This window comes from Nilaparvata lugens, chromosome 6, assembly GCF_014356525.2.
Source record: "Nilaparvata lugens isolate BPH chromosome 6, ASM1435652v1, whole genome shotgun sequence".
NCBI lineage: Eukaryota > Metazoa > Arthropoda > Insecta > Hemiptera > Delphacidae > Nilaparvata > Nilaparvata lugens.
The window spans coordinates 12,604,578-12,622,737 of NC_052509.1; the positions used below are offsets into that span (position 1 = coordinate 12,604,578).

Here is an 18,160-nt window from a genome sequence, read left to right on the forward strand (position 1 = left end):
ATTTCTTGCTTTATAAAATATAATTAATTATTTTAAACGAGAATGAACAGTTAATATAACATCAATAAACCTGTATCAGCTACCGTCTATAGAAGGCATTGACAAGACAGAGGATCGGCAACGTTGTTCTCCTATCTTTCTCCACTGCCATTATAACGTGGACCTCATATATAGATTCATTGAATTATTATAAGTAGGCCTATCAGAATAATTTATTAGAGAATAAATACATATTTATCTTGCAGTATGCACTAAAGAAGAGAGTGACATGCGATACAAGAGGCCAGAAAACAAATCATTGGTTGGAGTTGGCTAATGACAAATACGATGCCAAATTAATCAATGAAACCAGAATTATGTTGTCTCTCGCCCTCATGCTTACTCCCTGTGTATTTTTCTGGGCTCTATTCGAACAAACAGTAAGTAAATATTTATAGGAAAATTTTAATAAATATCCACATATTTTATTTATATAATGCAAATGACACTAATGTAATAAGATTGACAGATAAAATAATAAGGTAGTCCTTTTGCTAGTTTTCTTCCAAATTTATAGGTGACAAGTCCAAGATAAGGTTAGAATTTTGCGTGTACAATTTTTATAAAATTTTAGTTCAAAATAATTTGAATATTGGATGTGATTTTTTACACCTCAAGAAGGCCTACTCTATTAACTTATATTTTTTTCTCTTTCAACGTTATGCTCTCTTATTATGTTTGTTTGGAATTCAATGGTCAAGCCACACGAGGCGTTTTTCAGACCAACCTGCAGGGCAGGAAGCTCTCCGATTGGTTGACGTTCGGAAATCAGCTCCCGGAGGCCAATTGGCATCTTCCTGCTCTGCAGATTTTTCTGAAATGATCTGAAAAATCTGAAATGTCTGACACGAATCGTGTGGCTTCGCCCTTATTGTAGCACACTTCTATCTACATTGTTGAATCTAACATGTTCTAAAAGGACAATTCATTATTAGATTGCATCATACTATTGTGCTATCATATTATTTATTGTTCAATTTGAATGAATTAATAAATCACTTTTTGCTATTACAAAAAAACGACTAACAGTCAAAGATCTCGTTGTCACAGTGAGTGATTAATTCATTTATTGTAAAAAATCTGACTGCTAGAAGTTTTTTCTAATAGCAAAGACTGATTTAATAATAAGCGGTTTGTGATGGAAAACAACATTGGAGAATAAATAAATAGTTTAAACTATGTCATAACAATAATTATTTAGTAACTGCAATAAAATGAATTTCTAAAAATGACCACGTAACTGTTAAAGTGGTCATATAATTTTCAAAACTGTAGAATGAATTAAAGATAAAATTTATTATGGAAATCAATTATTAATCTATTTATATTTAATAGTTCCAATTTATATATTTACTGTAATTTAGTATTCAAGTCATTATATATTATGTGTGTGCCACAATAATTAGTGTTATTCATATGTATCAGAAGCTCATCTGATTTGAAATAATTTTGTATTTATTTCTTGCATGATATTAGAAATAAATAGGGCCAATGTAGATATATTAATAGAGCCACATTGATTTATATTATTAACCCTATCTTATTGGGTGGCTCATACATAGCCTATCATGGTAACTGTAGGGCTACTCTTGAATATAAATGAAAATAGGAGTCTTGATAATGGCATCTATAGCCAAAGCATGTTGTGACTAAATAATTTTAAAAAGGGTACTTAGATTTCTATTTTCATTTATATAGTAACTGTAATACGTAGCCTCTACTACTATGTGAGCTATTTGTATATCAATCGAAATTAATTTTATTCGAAATGTATTTTTAACATAATTATTCACACTGTGAAAATTTACTTACTCAAATGCTCTTCTAGGGCTCCAGATGGACTTTCCAAGCATCTCGCATGAACGGCGAAGTGATGAACGGGAATTTCGAGATAAAACCCGACCAGCTGCACATAATTAACCCAATTCTGGTACTGTGCATCATACCATTTTTCCAAAAAGTCCTCTACCCCTGTCTGGATAGACTTCATCTACTCAGGACCCAGCTCCAGAAAATGGTGCTGGGAGGGATTCTGACGGCCGTCGCTTTTTTTATGTCCGGCATTTTGGAGATGTATTTGCAGGTTTGACTCTGATTAATTAATATACTTATTATTTAAATTAGGTAGTCTACATTAAGGCTGTTCAAAGGCTGTAAATAAACTTTCTACTGGTGATATTTTTCAAAGTTTTTCGATATGCATATCATCAAGCTATAAAAATGGAAAAGTTTTCTCAAGAAAACATTTTTTCCCGATTATTACTTTTTGAGATATGAGCGCCTAAAGTTCAAATTTTTGGGACAGAACATTTCAAATGTGGTAAGAGTTCAATCCATGAGATCCAGAGGATAAATTCTTCACGGTATTGTTGATTGAATAAAACAAGAATTTTCTGAAAATATCAGTTTTTGAGAAAGTTATACAATTTACCAAAAATGACCAAAAATAACTCAATAAAAAGTTATTTTTGGTCATTTTTAGTAGATTGAATAACTTTCTCAGAAATTTATATTTTCAGATAATTTTTGTTTTATTTATTTCAAAATTACCAAGAAGAATAAAATTCATCCTCTAAATCTAATGGATTTATCTCTTACCAAATTTGAAATGTTCTGTCTCAAAAATCTAAACTTTAGGCGCTCATATCTTGAAAAGTAATGATTGGAAAAAAATTCCCTGTGAAAACTATTTTATTTTGATAGCTTGATTATATACAAATAGAAAAACTTTGAAAAATAATATCACCAGTAGAAAGTTTATTTTTAGCCTTTGCACAGCCTTAAAGATGAAATATTTCATTTTCAATTCATCAAATTTCCTTTTGCTATTTTGTTCTTTGGTAAATATTTGCAGTAACACAAGTCCTTATAGTTCTATATTTACATATCTTTAATTGGATTTTATTTGAAAAAATTGTTATACAGTAATTAATTAAATTAGATTACTTGATTATTGGGCAGCTATGATTTTTTACTCTACCATTCATTTATAAATATTATTGATCAGTTAATTCTATTGTCAATGGTTGATGCTGGTTTAACTCTAATCTCATTTGCCAGGAACATTTTAAAAAAGATTAAAATATAGCCTACATTAAAATCTATAGTGAGGTCCAAGTTATAATGGCAGTGGAGAAAGATAGGAGAACAACGTTGCCGATCCTCTGTCTTGTCAATGCCTTCTATAGACGGTAACTGATACAGGTTTATTGATGTAGGCTAATATTTACTGTTCATTCTCGTTCAAAATGATAAATAATCATATTTTATTAAGCAAGAAATTATATTTTTCAATTATTTCATAATTAAGATGAAATATTTTGCTAATGAATTATTAATTCTAAATTGTTAAAAGACGATCTGGTAACAGAGCAAAGCGAGAAAGAGTTAGCGCTATCCGCTTTGTTGAATGATAGACGAGAATAGCAATAGTGTTAATCAAACACTGCCATTATAACGTGGACCTCACTTTAGAAAAGATACACGTGAATTAGAATAAATCGTAGTGATGATTCAATGATAGTCATGTAGGTACGTAATGTCATTGATTCAATCAATCAAATGACAGGCTATAATAATATTATAATCATTATTAATCTAATAATATTTAAGTTAATATTTGAATAGGATTAATTCTCGAATTCTAGAAAAAAATGTCAGTTAATCAAATGATAGGCTAATAATTATATATAACAATTACTAACTCAATGATTAAATTAATACCGTATTTGAATGGAATTAATTCTCAAATTCTAAAAAGAAATGTTCATGTTTTTGAATCTTGTACTGGAGGAATTTATAAATGATTGAATTCAGACAATAGATTTGTGTGAGTAATATAAAAGGAATGTATTCTGTGTATATCTTATTCTTTCAGCTCAATCGTTTGATTTGTTGGCAGCCTTCCATCTAAGAGCCGTTTGCACAGTGACAGTTTAAACTAAATTTCATTTTAAACTGGATTAAATCCGTATCAAGTCTCGTTTGTTATAATGTGATTCATTTTGAGTTTAAGCCACCAGCTGATTGAGTTCAGTTTAAGCTTTGACTGTGCAAACGGCCCTAAATCTGTCCATTGCTATTCTCTTCCATTGTTCATAGCTCATAGCACCCAGATCCTTCGTCATTTGTCTTAAGTACTGTAGCCGGGGTCTGCCACGACCCCTTTGCCCATCAACTGTACCTTCCAGAATACTTGACGTGAATGCGTCGTGTCTTATTATGTGTCCAATCCAAGAATGTCGTCTGGCCTTGAAAAAATTCAGAAGAGATCTTTTTTCGGCCGCCCTCTGGAATACCTCCTCATTCGTAACTCTGTCAGTCCATTTTATTTTGAGCATACGCCTCCAACACCACACTTCAAAAGCATTTAGAGTCTTTTCCTCAGCCTTACCAATAGGTAAGGCTGTGTGTATATAGACTCTCATTAAACTCTTTATCAACAACTCTATATTTATCAACCTGATACTATTTTGATGTATTTACATGAAACGACAGTTTGGGAACAACAGGCATATATAAGCCCAAAACTATTTCCTATAGAAATTTAAATTTATCTGGAAAAATCCATTTTTGAACATTTTACAAATATTCAAATGTAATTCATAAATTATTATGTTATCGACGTTACTATGGATATTGATTTTTTAAATCAATTTAATCGTTGTATGGTCCATGAAGTTTATCTTGAAAAATCAATTTTTGAACAATTAATAATTATTCAAATGGAATTCATAAATCATTTTCTTTATCCAAGTTAGTACACATATTATTTTTTCCAAATAAATTCTATCGTTGTATGGTCCACATATTGGACTACTCTCTCCATATTTGTAATGATATGTGTATGTATGAGCTATATAGAGAGATTTATAAATAAATAAAACTCCAAATTAATGAACTTCTTCAAATTTTTCAGCCAACTTATGCAGTATTACCAGGACCTGGTGAAGCCCAGCTGCGAATCTTCAACTCATTTGACTGCAAAGTGCATTTGCATGGTGGCAAAGAATTCAACTCCAGTGTAATACTAGAGCCACATGCCATGATTGAAATGAAATTAGCTGATATATCATTGGAAAAAGTCATTAATGTAAATGCGAAAATGCTGAGAGAAGAATGTCCAAATTTGGATTCGAGTTTGGAATGGGAAGGGGTGTTCAAAGTGACTGAGAAGAAGGTGAGCTTTACAGCATAAAATAAATTAGTGCCGGTTGCACAAAAGCCAGCTAAATTTTAACTGCTATTAATTCCACGAGAACCAATCAGAGAAGGCCTCTTTTATAAGACGGCTTCTCTGATTGGTTCCCGTGGAATCAATCACGATTAAAATTTAACCGGCTTTTGTGCAACCGGCACTACTACTTACTTGAAGTAGGCTACTTTTAAGTAAAATAGGATACCATATTTTATATTTATGTCATCTGATATATTATATATATTTATATTTATATCTACTAATTGAATTTATTATTTTTTGTCAGGCCACCTCATATTTAATCCATGGAAACTCGAGAGATTTGAATGTTACAAGTACTGGATATGATAATCTTGCTAAATCGGATAATGGGAATCCAAGGATCAGGTAATTGATTATTAAATACAATATTATTGAATAGTTGAAAATAAAACGATTCTGTAAAAATTATTTTAATCAGTCAACGTTAGTCATATAAAATGTATGAAATCATTTAGATCAATATTACTGGTTTTAACAGTCCTCCATTGATAGATCCAAGCCTTTTTTGGTTCAGTGTCCCGTTCTTCATACACTGTAATATTCAATTGTATTCACATTATTATAAACTGTTCTATAGCATAATAATTATCATGTTACTGATGTGAAAACTTATTGCTAGTCAAGACCTACAGTATAGTTTGAAACGTATAAATAGTATTCCTTTTCTTAAAATCAAATCAAACTTTTTTCCACACTCAAAAATAGAACAAAAACAATTTCTGATGTGAATACCAACTGAAATATACAAATTCTCGAAGTAGTAGTGTATTATCAAGATATTTTTGTTCCAGAATATTCTACAGTACAACAGAAAACAGTATTTTGACGATACGAGGTCTTGAGAAGAAGAATAAAGAAGTGAAGCGAGATTTTAAGTTAAATAGCGCAAATGTGACTGGAGAAGAGCTTGAGCTACAAAGTGGCAGGTAAATAATAATCTATTCTATATAATATAATGAAGAAATGATTGGCTTATTCATGTTCGGGGTAGGAAATACACGAATGACGCATCATCACGTCTCAACTACTGGACTGATTTCTTTCATATAGATTCTCAATTTACCGAGGATGGTTATAGGCCTATTTCAAATTCTTTAAGATTTCAGTAGGTTGAGTTTCCTGCTGTTTGTCGTGTTTCCAATTAAACCCTTGCGAAGCACGGGTTACATGCTAGTATATAGGCTAATATAACTATACTGTATCTAATACTATTAGTTCTGTGTACAGTAGACCTCGCGCTCAGTTAGTTACATTGACCTGTTGTTATGTTTTCTCAAAAATTAATAATTAATTTATCAATTAAAAATGTCTAGAAAAAATTCTAAATAGACAAAGAGCTTTCTGTCCTATCGTACCGTGACGTGTCGTCCCGGAATGTGAGTGTGAGCGCTGTTATCAGGTCTCTGGCTGCAACTGTCTACAACGTTGACGGAAAGATACATTTTCAAGATGATTTTTGAACGCGTAGTATTATAGTCCACTAGACAGCTGATTTATGATGAATAATTCTATACATAGTCTGATTCTTACTCTAATATTGGAGTATGAAGGAGGCTCCTGTTTCCTTTCATATTATCCTTGAAATGCAAAATTTCCAAAAACCTTGTATATACGTCGACGCGCAATTTAAAAGGGTACGTACATACCTGTCAAATTTCATGAAAATCTATTACCGCGTTTCGCCGTAAATGCGCAACATATAAACTTAAACATTAAGAGAAATGCCAAACCGTCGACTTGAATCTTAGACCTCACTTCGCTCGGTCAAATATTCTAAAAGACTACTTTGTCTTATACTAGAAGAGTCCAGAACGTGTGATTTGAAATGGGAAATATTATGGGAGGCTAAATATATTTTGGTTATTGTTTCTAGTCCATTAATATGTATCATATTATATACATAATATCATGTAAGTTTATAATCTATGGAATTCATGAAATCTATAAAAACCTGTTCTGAATTATGTAAGATGGTGGGATCATCATGATATTTTGTTGGAATTTCAATCATATCTCATAAAATAAATAGATATCGCTTTATTGACCTAAAACGCCAGAAATGCAGAGTGACTGTCAAGGCAGATGTCTCTCGCCATATTTTACAATTGATATAATACAATCGATCAATAATAATTGAAATAATAGACTATTATTATCTCAGGACAGAATATAATCATAATCAGAATAGGGCAGCTATCAAATTATTGCCTGTCTTCAAAACTTGACAATGAATGTATATGATGATTCAAACATTCAGAAATAGATCAACAAAATAACGTTAAGACAGATTTTCAACGTTAATCGATTATGATATTATGGTTTTATTTGATTAAAATCCTTCATCATGTTTTAGGTATGAATTATCCTACAATAAAATTTCAACTAAAATTGTTCTGGAGTTTGGAGGTGTCTATAGGATAATGATTCCAAACAATATCGCTTCGGTAAGTTAAATTAGAAATTAATCTCCTAAATAATCCTGATGCTTTTCAATAATTTATTTATTTATCACATTGTGTGCAAATATAAATTCTTATATTCACAAAGTATTTGTGAATATTTGTATTGAATAAACAAAATATTTATATTGAATTTGAAACACTACTTTTTATGACGGAATGAGGAATACATTTCACTCGTCAAAAGGAACTTCATAGGCCTTCTTCATAAAAATACACTCCATAGTCAGCTTTATTCATTAAGTTTCACTTATTTTGGAATTGGATTCAAGCCAGAATCAAGTTCAAATTTATCCAGATTTATTGTAATTTCTATTATGAAAAAATACAATGGATTTCTACAAAATAAACATAGAGACGTAACGATATTTCTTAAATAGAATGAATCGATTCCCACTAAACTCACAAAGGGTAAAACTAAAATTGATGGGAATAACATTGATTGAGATTTCCAATCTACTATGTACCGTATACATGGAATTTTAAAATGAATTTATGTAAACATTAGCTGGCCCGGTGAACTTCGTATTGCCAAATAGTTCAATAATGCATCTCATGACAAACTTTAGCTGGATGCATACCTGAGGAGGCGCGGTGCGACATTTTATTTATATAGATAATTTTCCAACTGCAAAATAGATTGTCACAAAGTAAAATTGTGACGAGAAAATAATTAATAATATTATTGAAAGATGCTCGGCTATCAGCAAAGCTAGCTGACCGGGGAGATAAAGAGGGTACCGATGGCGCACCATCTTCCGCGCATCGAGACGATTCTTACCGCCTCTGGCGGCGGCGAAACTCCATCCCCTCTACTTTGGGAGAGTATATAAACGCCGGACGAGCCCCAGACCACAGCATTCCGCTCCCAACCTTCCTCTCCTGTACAGCGGCCCATTGGCTGCCGTATGTCCCTGATCTCCTGTCCTTGTACAGCGGCCGGTTGGCTGCCGTACATCCCTAACCTTCCATCCTCCCAGGGCACAGCGCACAGCGGCCCGTTGGCTGCCGTCCCTAACCTTCCATCCTCCCAGGGCACAGTGACCCGTTGGCTGCCGTCCCTATCCTTCCATCCTCCCAGCATTCCGCTCCAAACCTTCCTCTCCTGTACAGCGGCCCATTGGCTGCCGTACATCCCTAACCTTCCATCCTCCCAGGGCACAGCGACCCGTTGGCTGCCGTCCCTATCCTTCCATCCTCCAGCATTCCGCTCCAAACCTTCCTCTCCTGTACAGCGGCCCATTGGCTGCCGTACGTCCCTGACCTCTTGTCCTTGTACAGCGGCCCGTTGGCTGCCGTACATCCCTAACCTTCCATCCTCCCAGGGCACAGCGACCCGTTGGCTGCCATCCCTAACCTTCTATCCTCTCCGGGCACAGCGGCCCATTGGCTTCCGTCCCTCCTGTCTATCCTTCCTCTTCCTACTATACTGGAGCAGAACCGAGGCCGTAAGGCCAATACAAAATTACCTCAAAGTGGTGTCATCAGAGAAGAGAGCGACCTTCACGCCGTCAGAAGCACCAGGAGGTGCTGTCCACACCAGCTGAGGCACAAAGAAGAAAGAAGAGGAACTTCGACTTGCCTCCTTTCCCTGCCCACATTACGACTGAGCTAAGTCATCCAGGAGCAACACCTGGGTATCAATCACCCACCTTTGAAGCTACTCAGGGTGTACGTTGACATAATCCAAGGTCAGGGCAGTGGACTGTGAATGATAGTTGGTATTAATACCTACAAATAAATCTTTGAATTCTGTGCATAAAAATACTGATAGCTTGAAGTGTGGTAAGTACGCCAATAAAAGACTAAATGAGTCAACAAGATAAGATTTAATAATAATAAAATAATAATAGGCAGATGGCCACATACAAAAACAATTGTAAGTAGATTGAGTTGAGAAATCATGGGATAATTACCATGTGATAAAAAACGTTAGAGAAATACAAAATTTAAATGAGATTAGGTCAATGACATTAATGACCATTGAAGCCTGACAATAATCGAAAAGGTAATATTAATGATACCTGAATTGCAAATATAAATTGAGTGCTATAATGAAAAAGCTACTGCTGCAAAATTCAATCTTAATGAATTACAAGAGGAATAATAATAAATGACAATGATTTACCAAAGGAATAATAATAAATGACAATAAGCTGTAGATAGTGCTCAACAAATAGAGTACATTAAAATATAGGTGGCATAGGCCTTCAGTAAATTAAATGTCAAGTTAGACATCAATTGAACAATTAATAGGCGTCAGTGGCCTCAGTGAATTAAATATCAAGATAGACATCAATAGTATAAAAGGAATAATAACAAATGACAATGAGCTGTAGATAGTGCTCAACAGATAGAGTACATTAAAATATAGGCGGCAAAGGCCTTCAATAAATTAAATGTCAAATAGACATCGATAGTACAAAAGAAATAATAACAAATGACAATGAGCTGTAAATAGTGCTCAACAAATAGAATACATTAAAATATAGGCGGCATAGGCCTTCAGTGATTTGAATGTCAAGATAGACATCAACAAAACAATTAATAGGCGTCAGTGGCCTCAGAAAATCACTTGTAAAGCCAAGGGTAGCTGTCAAATCCAATGAATTAATAGGCGTCAGTGGCCTCAGAAAATCACTTGTAAAGCCAAGGGTAGCTGTCAAATCCAATGAAATAGTTGCTACTATTGAGTACAATTATATAGGTGGCATAGGCCTTCAGTGATTTGAATGTCAAGATAGACATCAACAAAACAATTAATAGGCGTCATTGGCCTCAGAAAATCACTTGTAAAGCCAAGGGTAGCTGTCAAATCCAATGAAATAGTTGCTACTATTGAGTACAATTATATAGGCGGCATAGGCCTTCAGTGATTTGAATGTCAAGATAGACATAAACAAAACAATTAATAGGCGTCATTGGCCTCAGAAAATCACTTGTAAAGCCAAGGGTAGCTGTCAAATCCAATGAAATAGTTGCTACTATTGAGTACAATTATATAGGCGGCATAGGCCTTCAGTGATTTGAATGTCAAGATACACATCAACAAAACAATTAATAGGCGTCATTGGCCTCAGAAAATCACTTGTAAAGCCAAGGGTAGCTGTCAAATCCAATGAACTAATAGGCGTCGGTGGCCTTAGTGAATTGAATGTCGAGATAGATATCAATAAAACAATTAATAGGCGTCAGTGGCCTCAGTGAATCACTTGTAAAGCCAAGGGTAGCTGTCAAATCCAATGAATTAATAGGCGTCGGTGGCCTTAGTGAATTGAATGTCAAGACAGACATCAATAAAACAATTATGTAATACATACGTAAATGAAAATTGAATAGAACGATTTACGTAACCTGAATAAAATTTTGAAGAGGAGATGCAGCCAGGCAGACAGGCAATGAATCTGCAGTACCCAAGAGAACAGGACATCAGCAAGCGACGATGTGATCTGGCCATGCGATGACAAGAATGGAAGCGTCCACCACAGCAGGCCAATCCCCCAGTGGAAATGTAGGCAGGAGCATGTAGAATCCCAAATGAATAATCCGACTTTCAAGTTGTGGAATTTTTAGAATGATTTCCAAACGGTAGAGATGATGAACTTGAAAGTTTGAGTTACACAAGGTAAAGCCAGTTGTTAAAAGAATGGCAATTGAAGCCCACACAAGGTTGTGAACTTGACAAAGTTTATCAGCGTAAACATGCGAAGAAATCGATGAATAATTGAATCACAATTGAAGAATAGAATAAATGAATTAATTTGCAGAAGTAATTCACACTTTAAAAATGTTCCATAGATCAAATAAATAGCGATAAACGCCCACACAAGGTTGCAATTTTCACAAAGTTTATCAGAGTGAATAAGTGAAGAAATCGATGAATAATTGAATCACAATTGAAGAATAGAATAAACGAGTTAATTTGAAAGAAGTAATTCACTTTTAAAAACGTTCCGTAGATCAGATGAATTTAGATGAAAAGTTTAGACCGGGCGCGAGATATGCACACCCGACTATACTCCATTGAAAGACAAGAAACAAGCTAAAGGCGCTAGCAACAAAAAGGGAAGGCGGGAATGTCAGCCACGTACGAAAACGTTTGCAAACGTTTGGTGAAAAAGTAACAAATATCTAGAAAGTAAGATGCCTAAAGACAAATTAAATTCCAAAAAATCGAATAGTACAAATATTAAAATTGCAATGGCAAATAACACGACTAAAAGTATAGAAAACCAACTTGATTGAAGCAGTACCGTAGACCGTGACTGTGACGTCACCGGTCAGCACAGACTAACAAAATGACGACATGATGTCTACGTAGTAGCGGAACGAGTAACAAGTGGAACCGTTCCAATAAATGCTTTGTCAGATTTTACAACGTGATAGATTGATGCCCACAATTGGGGCACGAGGCAACGAAGTAAGAATCATCATGAGTGAACAAGGCGAGGCTGTTTTAGCTGCTCAGCACCAGGAGCTGATAGAGGGTCAGTCGGTCGAGGACATAAACCCCGAGGTGATAGCCGACCCCAGAGTTTCCTGGATCTATAGATTGAAGAAGGATGAAGCGTTTAATCTTCTACAAGATTGGGGCATAGTGTCATCTGGAACACTTTCTGAATTGAGACGTTTGTTAGTAGAACAACATAAGAAGATGGCTGTATGTTATCCCAGCCCAAGACCCGGAATAGTGAGCAGAAGCAGTGAAAAATCTGGACACTCAGCAACAGGTACTCATGCTGAGGTTAGAACCAATATTCACACAAACCCCTTCATGGACCCAGGGGCGGTATGTGACAAAGAAAGAAGCTGGGGACTGTCTTTTTGATGGCCAATCAGATGCTCCCAGCTTTCTAGAAAGGCTAGACGAGCTACAACAAGCCTATTGGCTTACTGGCAACCAACTACTAGTTGCCCTTCCTGAATTACTAGTTGGTAAAGCTACCCTATGGATGCGTAATCGTCGTGACCAGTGGAAATTGTGGGACAATTTTGTGACAGATTTCAGATCACGCTACTATCCACTTACCTATGAGGAGGACCTCGAGAATCTAATTCAGGCAAGGAAGCAAAGGGAAGATGAGTTGTTTGACGAATTTCTTGAAGACATACTGACACTTATGAGGCAACATGGAGGTTTCACAGACAAAAATAAATTACAGAGAGTGTATAAGAATCTTCTCCCCACGGTACAAATTGTATATTCGGCAATCGGATGTTCATAGTATCGACGAGTTAGAAAAATTCGCGAAAGAGTATGAACAAATCAAAGCAGAGGAGAAACAGAATAGACAGAACTCGAGAGTTCACAAGACTGAGGACACAAAAACGATTACAGGACCCAAGGTCGGGACAGTGATAACCCCTAGAAGTAACAGACCCTCTCTTAGCAAGTCTGAACCCATGATACAAGAAACAGGGGCACTGGAGATTACGCTGTCCCGATATTCCACCATGTAAAAGGCACGGAAAGAGAGCACTAAAATGTGTTTGTGATATGCAGAAGGAGAATAAAACTCCAAACAAGACAGCATCCAGTGATGCGAACAGCACACAGGATTCCTGTGATTGAAGAGTCATCAAGGGACAACAGACTATTCATTACCGTGACAATCGGTGGTAAAAAGTGTCGGGCATTGCTAGATACTGGCGCTGAAGCTAATTATATGAGTAGCGAGGTTTATGAAGTTATCCAAAAAATAGGGATGATAAGGAAGGTACCAACTCATCACCACGCGATATTAGCTGATGGACGATCTACCCCATTAAATGGGAAGCTGACAACTAATGTAACTATAATGAAAGGACTTGGACAAGAGTTGCTATTAGGCATGGAATTTATGCGTGAAAACTGGGTGAATATTCACACATTCACGAGAGAGGTAGAGTGGGATCCTCCCCAACTGAATCCTTCAAGTCCGCTAGTTATGTCGCGATCTCTCTTATTGGGGACTAAGACAACAGCAGTCCCAACAATATCAGCTGTTGATTCCGATTCTCAGGACAACAAGAGTCACAACAGAAGGATGTACAAGCAGGTTGTTTGGAATGGAGTCAAACTCAATGACTTGATTAATACCAGGGCGGAATTGTCATATATTCCAGAACAAGCATCTTGGGACAACACAGTTCATCACTGTGATGGGATGACGGACTCTGAACGACAGGCCGCGATTCATGCCCCAGCCACCAACACAAGTGAAAACTCTGAAATGGATGTGAATGAGACAACACCACCCCCCACTGCCATGGATGTGGAGGAGTCCATGCCACCCTCAACGGATATGGACGTAGAAGAGCCAACACAGTCTTTGACCATCAAGGAAGTAGTCCCACCGTCCCAGGAACCCACACCAGGTCCCTCAAGGAATAAGGATCCAGTGTTCTGCCACCGAGTCTTGACACCTGGTAAGCGTAAACGGGCCGGCAAGCCACGCATAAAAGTCTGATTTCCGGATGGACGATGTAAGTGTGTACCTGTGGACCAGGTATAGATGATGCCCATAGGCAGTGGCATACACCTCTTAAGGTGATACCTAGATGGCTCACGCCTTTTAAGGTGGTGCCATAGAGGGCTCCGAAACCCCCCCCCCCTCCAAGTGGGAGTGGGGTGTCACAAAGTAAAATTGTGACAAGAAAATAATTAATGATATTATTGAAAGACGCTCGGCTATCAGCAAAGCTAGCTGACCATGGAGATAAAGAGGGTATCAATGGCAAACCATCTTCCACGCATCGAGACGATTCTTACCGCCTCTGGCGGCGGCGAAACTCCATCCCCTCTACTTTGGGAGAGTATATAAACGCCGGACGAGCCCCAGACCACAGCATTCCGCTCCCAACCTTCCTCTCCTGTACAGCGGCCCATTGGCTGCCGTACGTCCCTGACCTCCTGTCCTTGTACAGCGGCCCGTTGGCTGCCATACATCCCTAACCTTCCATCCTCCCAGGGCACAGCGGCCCGTTGGCTGCCGTCCCTAACCTTCCATCCTCCCAGGGCACAGCGGCCCGTTGGCTGCCGTCCATGATCCTTCCATCCTCCCAGGGCACAGCGGCCCGTTGGCTGCCGTACATCCCTAGCCTTCCATCCTCCCAGGGCACAGCGGCCCGTTGGCTGCCGTCCCTCCTGTCTATCCTTCCTCTTCCTACTATACTGGAGCAGAACCGAGGCCGTAAGGCTAATACAAAATTACCTCAAAGTGGTGTCATCAGAGAAGAGAGCGACCTTCACGCCGTCAAAAGCACCAGGAGGTGCTGTCCACGCCAGCTGAGGCACAAAGAAGAAAGAAGAGGAACTTTGACTTGCCTCCTTTCCCCGCCCACATTACGACTGAGCTAATTCATCCAGGAGCAACACCTGGGTATCAATCACCCACCTCTGAAGCTACTCAGGGTGTACGTGATAAGATAATTCACTAAAAATCAATTAACTCTGAACACCAAAGACATCACAATTATTCGAAACACAGCGCAATATCTCCAGAGCATGTAAGTCTTTAACCTGAGGCCGCACTGCTGGATGGTTACACACAGAACAGTCGTCATTTTGTTTTTAGTCGGGGCGTTTAGAATGAAATACATGGGCGGTTATGGAGCAGCACACACTCTTGTCTACTATCTACCGACGGCTGTTGGATGACGCAATGATCATAACAGGTGATTTTTATTTCTGTGTGTGGCCAGCTCACAAATCTTCTCCCATAAGGATTACATGTAAACTTTGAAGGACCGTAGGAAAGAGTCCTGAAGTCGGATTATGAATTTGATAGGCCACAAACCTGGTCCTTAACATAACTAGTAGTTCTGTGAACAGTAGACCTCACGCTGTAAATTCTCATCCACAAGTACTTGAACTATAGACCTTATGGAAATACAGCAATAGACTGGTTTCTCCACACATCTAATCACTTGTCAGCTGATTTATGATGAATAATCCTATAGTCTGATTTCTACTCTAATATTGGCGTACTAAGAAGGCTCCTTTTTCCTTTGATATTATCCTTGAAATGCGAAATTTCCAAAAACCTTGTATATACGTCGACGCGCAATTAAAAAAGGAACATACTTGTCAAATTTTCATGAAAATCTATTACCGCGTTTCGCCGTAAATGCGCAACATTCAAACATTTGAACATTAAGAGAAATGCCAAACCGTCGACTTGAATCTTAGACCTCACTCCGCTCGGTCAACAAACACAACTAAAAAAAATAATCAAATTCGGTGCACACATGAAAAAGTTATTGAATGTCAAAATTTGAGGCTCGATTTTTATAGATTAATTAATTGAATAACATAAATTTGTTATATTTTCATCAATTTTGTTTTATTTCATTTCAGGAAAAGAACAAGAACAGCATACAATTGTTCACCATAACTCCACCGAGCAGCATCAGTATGCTATGGATGGTACCTCAGTTTTTTGTCATTACTGTAGCCGAGGTTCTCTTCTCAGTAACAGCCCTTGAGTTCTCATTCATGCAGGTTTGTGAAAAAATTCAAAAATTTGAAATAAATTAATATAAAAATTATTTTTGAAGAATAGGTTAACTATTATTTGGTTTACTATAGAGTGATCGCGTCGAATTCATTCTAGATTTTTATAGACATTTCTCAATAGATCCATATTCCTTGACTAATATAGCGAGGTCCACGATATAATGGCAGTGTTTGATTTTCAATGGTATTGCTATCCATGTCTATCACTCAACAAAGCGGATAGCGCTATCTCCTTCTCGCTTCGCTCTGTTGCTAGATCGTCTTTTAACAATGTAGAATTAATTATTAATTAACAAAATATTTCATATTAATTATGAAATTATTGGGGAATATAATTTCTTGCTTAGTAAAATATAATTGATTATTTTAAACGAGAATGAACAGTTAATATTACGTCAATAAACCTAATTGAATAAAAACACAAATCTGTTGTCAAATTCTACACAGTTTTATTTGGTACACGACCAAGGTCTCGTGACCACACCGGTCACATTTTCAAGTTGACTAAATAAAACAGTGTAGAATTTGACAACAGATTTGTGTTCTTATTCAATTATGGAACGGTTCTACAATATTGACAATGAGTCGAATTTTTGTCAATAAACCTGTATCAGCTACCGTCTATAGAAGGCATTCACAAGGCAGAGGATTGGCAACGTTGTTTTCCTATCTTTCTCCACTGCCATTATAACGTTGACCTCACTATAGAATTACACCTATTGAAAACATAAATTGGAATTGTCAATCACTTTTATTAGTATTATATAATAATAAAAGTGGTTGACGATTTTAATTTGTGTTTTCGTTATGGAAAGGTACTACAAATACAAAATTACACAACACAACTCTAAAATTACATCTAAAGTTATATCAATTGATTAGAATCAAAGTTCAGTTCCAGATGCAGGCAATATTTATGTATCTCTTTTCTGTATAGGGCTATAGAAATAGAAAGAAAAATGAAAATCTTAGTACCCTTTTTGAAATATTTAATCACAACATGTTTCGGACATTGATGCCATTTTCAAGTGAGGCATTTTATTTTATCATTTGCACTTGAAAATGGCATCAATGTCCGAAACATGTTGTGATTAAATATTTCAAAAAGGGTACTAAGATTTTTATTTTTCTTTCTATTAATATTTATGTTGTTTGCCATGATATGAGATAGTTTGAATTTGATTATTTATACAAATTATTTTTGTTTTTTTAAACTAATTGAAAATTAGACTATAGTGTCGTCAAAAATAGTTCAAAACTATAATTAAAAATTATTGTTTCAGGCACCAACTAGTATGAAATCTGTAGCATCCTCACTGAATTTACTATCCACATCACTGGGAAATTTTGTGGTGGTATTTATTGAGAAGGCTGTTCATACAAACAACCAGGTAAGAAAACCAAATTTATTTCCTAACTGAATGTCTATTGCATTTTTTTATAATTGGAAATAATTGAGAAATATGTGTTATAGACTTTGAAATCTACAAAACTGTAGGTCAAGGTAATGATCTTTTTAAAACGTTCTTAGCACTCAATATAAGTCACTCTGTACTGTGTAGTATTTGGAAGAAGCTTACTGTCTGTTCAACTTTTCAATGTGAGATATAATACAATAATAATAATAATATAATAATAATAATAATAATAATAATAATAATAATAATAATAATAATAATAATAATTTTTATTTCCATTAAGATGTGCACAAAAGAACAAAAACAATATTATATAGAATAATATTAATTACACTGTATGAATAGTTAAGTGATACAAAAGTCTGTATATAGCTAATGTCGTGGAAAAAATATCACTTCTATCAATACCTACTATTAATTCAATAATAGTAAGTAATAGTAGGTACTGCTTCTACACACACAAACATCTGAAAGGAAATAATTAGGTACTCCCGAGGCAAAGACCTAT

General features: G+C 36.1%; 1 protein-coding gene across 1 annotated transcript in view; it reads left to right on the forward strand.

Moving 5' to 3' along the window:
• LOC111044127 (peptide transporter family 1) overlaps positions 1–18,160 on the forward strand; it is a 34,899-nt gene that overhangs the window by 14,831 nt on the left and 1,908 nt on the right. Inside the window, exons 9-16 of the mRNA XM_039430129.1 lie at positions 246–419; positions 1,868–2,122; positions 4,958–5,218; positions 5,523–5,623; positions 6,070–6,204; positions 7,632–7,722; positions 16,076–16,219; positions 17,518–17,625. Coding sequence (XP_039286063.1) covers positions 246–419; positions 1,868–2,122; positions 4,958–5,218; positions 5,523–5,623; positions 6,070–6,204; positions 7,632–7,722; positions 16,076–16,219; positions 17,518–17,625 — 1,269 coding nt within the window. The remainder of the gene's footprint in view (positions 1–245; positions 420–1,867; positions 2,123–4,957; positions 5,219–5,522; positions 5,624–6,069; positions 6,205–7,631; positions 7,723–16,075; positions 16,220–17,517; positions 17,626–18,160) is intronic.